A 7192-nucleotide genomic window follows, 5' to 3' on the forward strand; every position below is an offset into this window, starting at 1 on the left:
TCTAAGAACATAAAATAAGCAGATGTAATAAATTTTTAAGTTAATTTGCCTAGGGAATCAACACATGCTTCTTTGAGAAAGGTACAAAGTTCTTACTCAAGACATCTCAATGATAAACAAGAATGAACTCAGAAAAGGGTGGGTTGAGGGAAGGAGAGCCAATATACAAGGGGACAAAACAAGTTTGTGAAGCCCAAAGGAAGAGGAAAACATTAAGGGAGGACACTGAGTCTGGAAGAAGAGGGTGTGGGGGAGGTTGGTGAGTCAAGGACCTTGATAATAAACAAGGGACAGATCATTCAGGGCCTAGCCCTGTGCAGTATGGATTGTGACCAGAGGGTGGTGGAAATGCTTTAAAAAGAAAAGGAAAAAAGAAAAAAAAGAAAAAGAAAAGGAGAGCCAGGGATGTGGCAAAGTATTCCAGATTTTCATTTTATAATTTTCATTCACTCCACTTTGGAGAATGGATTAGAGGTGGCAAAATTAATGAGGGAAGACAATGCTCATGGCAGTGGTATAAGGTGAGTTGAAAGGGGGACAGTATCTTAGAATTAGGTACAGACAACGGAGAGATGGAAGGATACAGGACAGATAGAGGTGGGGAGGGTTTTTTTTTTAAGATTTATTTTGTTTATTTGAGAGAGAAAGAGACAGTGTGGGGGAGGGGCAGAAGGAGAGGGAGAGAGAGAAAATCCTCAAGTGGACTCCCCACTGAGCGTTGAGCTCAACATGGGACTCAATCCCAGGATCCTGAGCTCATGACCTGAGCCGAAATCAAGAGTCAGATTCTTTTTTTTTTTTTTTTTTTTTTTTTTTTTTTTTTTTTTTTTAAAGATTTTATTTATTCATTTGACAGAGATAGAGACAGCCAGTGAGAGAGGGAACACAAGCAGGGGGAGTGGGTGAGGAAGAAGCAGGCTCATAGCGGAGGAGCCTGATGTGGGGCTCGATCCCATAACTCCGGGATCACGCCCTGAGCTGAAGGCAGACGCTCAACCGCTGTGCCACCCAGGCGCCCCAAGAGTCAGATTCTTAACCAACTTGGCCACCCAGGTGCCCCAAGGAGGGAATTTTTGAAGTAAAAGTGTCAGGGCTTGGTGGAAAATTGAAAACGATGGGGAAGAGGTTGTTGGCAAATATGATCCTGGGTTTTTGGCTTGCACAACCTAACGCATGGAGAGCTGTTCTCTGAGATAAAGAAGGAAACTGAGCAAGAGGGAGGGGGAGATTATGAGCTCAGTTTTGTACATGTTGTATTTATATTATGTCTGTGATATCACAAGAGACGTCAAGCAGAGAGGTGAGTGTATGAGATCAGAGGTGGGGGGGTCCAGATTTTGATATGCAAATTTAGAAATACAGTTTGTGGACAGCAGCTGAAACCATGGAATCCAATGGCTACATTGTGTGAGAACTGAGAAAACTATAAAAGCAGGCAGTTGAACATGGCATCTCCTTTTCCACTCAGATTACTACAAACTGCAAGAATATAAATATTTCTCTTTGGTTCTTAGTTCACTACCTCTAGAATTTTGGATAAAAATATCCACACCAAAACTGTATGATAATCTGAATAGCTAGGAAATTACACACTTTCCAAGAAAAGTTAAGAACTAAGTAGAGAACATAAATGACTAATAACGTAGGTCAGGAGCCTATCACTATACGTCAGAATCCTTAGTGGTGTAACAATCAAGGTATTAGAATACTGAGATCTGTTTATGTATGCCTAGTACGGTGGGATAACATAAAGTCTGGGTTTAGGCAATCAATTAGTTTACCAGTGTCTTCTGCTACCTTTACACTTAAACTCCATTAGAGTTTGACCTTTCCAGAATTTCTGAGATTATGGGCAGATTTCCCCTGAGCATCCGCCAGCAGCTGTTTGAACAAGTTAAACCAACTGAGTTACTTATACTTCTCTAAAACAATGTTCCTAACTAGCATGGGACCTGATGAATAAAAAGAAGACCAGAAAATGAAGAGAAAGGGGCCAACTCTTGTTTTAGACAAGAAGATTATTTTAGCATGTAAGTCAGAACTGATAAAACAAAATGCTAAATATCAAATGTGACATCACAGTATGGTGATATAATAATGACCCATGTAATCAAAATTATCATGCAAGATTTATATAGTTTATGCACTCATTGATCATTATAAACACTATGTAGATTCTTTGCATGTGCTGTGATAGAAACAAAAGTAAATCTGCATTACTAATTTACATATTATTTTTCATTCAGTACTTAACTTTGGAAATTCTTACCACATATTAAAATATATAAATATGTAATTTTAATATATATGTAATATTTACATATAGTGATTATCAAGCCTAGTAGCATGGCTTTGATCAATCATGAGCACAGAACCAATGCTCTATGAAGGTCTAGAAACTCACAAAATCCACATTATCAGTGCTAACTGATTTGTCCAGTGAGAACTTTAAATTTATCTAAAGGATTTAAGTCTTAATAAGAATTTTAAAATAAAATTAGACCTGATTTTCAATATTTTATACAGGTAAGAACTCACAGGACACCCTCATTCCAATAGCAAAGATGGTTTTAGTGGTACTTGCTTATTTTCAGAATTATTTTCACTTATGACTCTTTGTGAATAAAAACACTGTTATATAATCAAAAGTGAGGGACCAGAAGTTACACCTGATGGCTGTTTTGTCCCTAACAGAGCTATATTAGTTACTAGTTTTATTTTTTTTATTTATTGTAATTTCTTAAGGCAATATTCTATTAGTATTTTCAAATTCTTCAACTTACATGAAAATCTTCAGAAAGTACTCATGACAAATATGCCTCATTTACTTAAAAATGTATTTGTTATAAAACAAATTTTTAAAAATTATCAAACATTAATATTTCAGATCACATATTTTAAGCTGATCTGAAGACTTAAAATTGAAAAAAATCTATTTTTTTCTGAACTGTTTGAGTAACAAAAATATTAGCTTCAATACAGTAGTTAGTAAATATTTAACCTAAACTGTTTTCTTTTAAATATATAAGGTGAATTCCTAAGTGCTTATGATTTCTGAAAACTGAAAAAAAAGAGGTTTTATATTTTCTACATTAAAGGGGGTAAAACTCAACATAGTTTATTGAAAAAAGATCTAAAACTATAAATAATGAATGCATATATCAAATTATTTTATGGTATTAATGGTACCCAAAGTTATAACCATTTTGGTAAAATATCTTAATTGAATAATAGATAAACTTTTATTTAGGTCTGCTGTATACAGAAAAATACTTCGTCATACTTGAAAATTTTAAATTAAACTTCTCCCTCTTTAATAGTATTACATTATATGAAATGTCTTCACATATCAGATTATGTTCAAGGCTCTTGAAATTCAAATTCAAATCCATATAATCCACATAACTGAAAATTTTAAGGATGATTTTTTTTATCTTTAATTTCACATTTGTCAACATAATTAAAGAGCATCTGTAGTATTATTTTGCTCTATACATTCCTTTTGTGACTTAATCAACTTTAGAAGAAGCTGATTGAATCACCCAGAAGTTTAAAAAGTGGTTTCTGTTTCTAATTTGTTATTGAGAAGTAATTGAATTTTATTAACATATTCATTATCATTTCCCTCTGGTTCCTATGTTCCTTCAATAATGTATTCTGATATCATATGAATTTAAATGCAAATCTTTTCATATCCTCACTATCTGCCAAAAGTAGTAATGATCTACTACAGAATAATGAGTCAATTCTCTAAAAATGTAAAACTCAGAAGTTTTATGTCTGAAGGTTCTCTGTAAGTCTTGAAAGTAGAACTCCACTCAAAGAATGTAATAGTGGAAATATACAAAACACAAATGTTGACCTGGTTCCTAAAGATAGACAATCCCATATTTAGCCAACAAATCAGGAGAGCTGAATGCAAAGGAACTCAGCAACAGTTAAATTCTAAGACTTTGAACAGGCAGAAGTGAACACAAAGTAGGATAAAAGCGGAAGTTAGGATAGAGAATGACAACACTGTATTTCATAGAAGAAAAAAGGAGAAAATACTGCTGTCCACTGGCCTCATTTGCCCACCTCATTAGTCCTGGAATATAGATTCAAGACCCAGGAATCCTGGATAACACACTAAGTCAGTTTCCAGGCCCACACAGGAGATCCTTCTCAATGGTGTTTAAAGCAAGTTTCACCTCACATCAGATAAGCGGACGACTGATGTAATACAACGACAGAAAATGACAGAATACCATCATCTCAGAAATATGAGAACCTCTCCACTTAGATATTTACCAAAATGTATATACATTCAATTTGTGATTACAACTCTGAAAACTTGCAAAAAGAAGGGGAAAAAAACCCATACGAATGAGCCAGTAAAAATTAAGTAGCAAACTTATAGTGAGATTACAACTTGGGTAGTAAAAACCCAGCCGGCATCTTTCAATCAAAATTTTCAACCCGAAACGTTTTAGGCTTAGTACTACCAAAGCACACGGGGGGTGAGGCGAACCGAGTGGAAACTGGGAGATGCTAAATGCCCCATGGGGACTTACTGTACCTGTGTCCACATCCTTCACCTGTTGCCTGGCTGGAGTCGGCCGGCTCCACCTGCAGCTCTGGCAGGACCAGCCCTTTATCGTGTGGTCCAGGAAAGTCCATGCCTGGCTCCTCCTCCTCTAGAGACTCCACGTAGAAGAGAGTCCTGGCTGCCTGTTGGGTGCCCTGCCCGGGCGCCCCTTGCTGCAGCCTTGTGGCCACTGGCAGCAGGGTGCCATTCAGTGGGTTAAAGGAAGAGGAAGAAGAGGACGGGGAAGAAGACGAAGAAGAGGAGGAAGAGGAAGCCTTCTTCCAGAAAGTGCTCACGCTGCCCTTCTCTTGGCTTTTGAGCAGGCGGCTCTGGCTGGGTCCCCAGTGCTCGAAGCTGCCGCTGCCGTCCTGTTGCAGGCAGCTGCCCCCCGCGGGGCCGCCAGGGGCCGGCGTCGGGTGGCTAAATAGTTTCCAGCGGAGTCGCAGGATGTGCTTCACATCGAAGTCTTTTCGCCCAGAGCCTGACATGCTTGACGCAAGAAGGCGAAGAGACCTCAGCTGGCGCGGGAGTAGACGGGCCAGCTGGTGGGGGAGGCCAGCAGAGCCCGGGGTCGGAGGAGGAGGAGGACTGCACCCTCTGCACCCCGGGAGAACACACGGCGAAGGGGGCTGCACGCCCTGCTTGGCAACCACCAGAGCGCGGACGGCAGAGCCGCGCGGCTCAGCTGCGGTCAGGTCCGGGAGGACCCGCGCGTGGGGAGCCCACCGGCCGTGAGCAGAGGCAGGAGCCGGACGCCGAGGGCAGAGATTCCTCGATCCGCGCGCGGGGCCCCGTGGTTACGGCAGGGAGGGACGACCCTGGTGATGGAGGTGCGCGAAGATGGGAGGTCTGCGCGCTCTGAAGACGCTCAGGAGGCGGCGGCAGCTGGATACACCTCCCTGGGATGCACCCGTGGCAGAGCCTCAGTAGGAAAGGTGTCGGCTCTTCTGTCCTTGCAACTCAGAGTTCAGTGCCTGGAGAGCGCGGAGAGAAGAGAGAGAAAGAGCCCCAAGTCGCGAAGAAGCGCACCCCGTAGTCTTCTCGGTGCACCTGCGCCCCTGTCCCTGGCCTCTCGGATGATGCTCTGAGAGCTTGCCAGGTATCTTTAAGAAAGTCAGATGCCTTCTGCAAGGCTAGAAGGGGTGGTTTTATATAGTCAGCTTGTAAAAGAGAAGAACAAATATTCCAGAAAATATAGGGAGGCAAAAGGAAAAGCCCGCCCGTGAAGCTGTCAAGGTCCTCACAGTACAATTTTCTCTCTGCCTCAGCGCCCCCTCCTCCCCTGCAAGTGACGCAGATGTGCGCTGGGGCCTATACGGAGAGATGGAGGGAGGGAGGGAAGGCTTCAATCTTCTTTATGCAAGTGAGTCTGCCGCTCTTATTGTCCCCTTGCTAGGTCCTGTCACCTTTTTTCATCCCCCTTCCTCACTACATTGCTGTGTAGCAATAAAAGTAAAGCAAACAGGCATTACGTTTTAGCATCAGTAAACACCAAACATGAATCATGGCAGTGTAAACTTAATAGGCTGCCATGGGTTTGCAGGTTGAAGGTTAATGGCTTGAATTATTTAATAAACCACATCCTTTAACCTGTAGCCTTAGTTTCTCTGTAGTGAGACACGGAAGAAACAGTGATGCTGGCGTCAAAGTGTGATAATGCCACCGTTCTGACACTTACATTGTGATTCTGCCATTAATGCACTCAGGCAGCACTTCACCCTGGGGGCCAGAAGCACACGGTAGAAATTTGAAGATGGGCATCTGAGCACAGGGGAAGACTTTTGCAAAATCAGTGCATTTGGTGTGTAGCCTTAGAATGAAAGCTGTTCTCGGTGTAAACCAAGCAGTGGAATAAAATGATAAAAGAGAATTTCAAGGCATAACCTTCTGGTGCATAAATCATGATATTGAATGCATGAAAAGAGTTTAGGCAATGAACAAATATATCCAAAGGCTACTATCTTGCAAAAATCTGTTTGAGGAAGGGAAGATACGTTTTCCATTATACCTATGTTTAAAATGATGAGGATTATGATGCCTTTCTAGCTATGACTACTTGGAAATTTTTCATCTTTTCCATTAATGAGCCATTAAAATAGAACCCAGTCACCTTTGCTGAAGGCAAAGGGGGTCAGAGAAGCACCAAGGTCCCCAAGTCCACCAGGAATGTGGTTGTTGTCCATTCATGAAATTCGCAGCTTCAGCAACCCCCAATGTGGCTCAGGAATCAAATATTAAAGTGCAGTTATATTACTGTTCTGTTACCCTGTTGTTGAGCAGTAAACTTGAATAGAAACCAAAGCTAAATATGAAGTCCTTCCTAGACAAAGCTGGACGTTTTAATAAAACAAGAAATTAAGCACTCTTTCCGGAGAAGAAAAATCACTGTTGTGCATTTTAAATATTGATTTATGCCACAGCAGCTGGACTGCAATCCCCAGTGCCTTGATTTTTCTTTCAGTATTCAGTGTTAAAGAAAGAAAGAAAGAAAGAAAGAAAGAAAGAAAGAAAGAAAGAGAAAGAAAGAAAGAAAAAGAAAAAAGCCCTTTAAAGCAAACAATGGTGACAGATCATTTTTATCCAAGAACTGAATCAAGTAAGTATTTCCCTCAGGCAAGAAAACAC

The 7192-nt window shown here is 40.8% G+C and overlaps 1 protein-coding gene across 1 annotated transcript in view; it reads right to left on the reverse strand.

The window, feature by feature from the left end:
• Nucleotides 1–5119, reverse strand: part of KLHL1 (kelch like family member 1) — a 320540-nt gene extending 315421 nt beyond the window's left edge. Inside the window, 1 exon segment of the mRNA XM_034663802.1 lies at nt 4559–5119. Within this exon segment, the coding sequence (XP_034519693.1) occupies nt 4559–5055 (497 nt within the window). The 5' untranslated portion in view covers nt 5056–5119.
• Nucleotides 5120–7192: the final 2073 nt, after the last annotated feature.

The sequence above is a fragment of the Ailuropoda melanoleuca genome, chromosome 7 (assembly GCF_002007445.2).
Source record: "Ailuropoda melanoleuca isolate Jingjing chromosome 7, ASM200744v2, whole genome shotgun sequence".
Taxonomy (NCBI): Eukaryota; Metazoa; Chordata; class Mammalia; order Carnivora; family Ursidae; genus Ailuropoda; species Ailuropoda melanoleuca.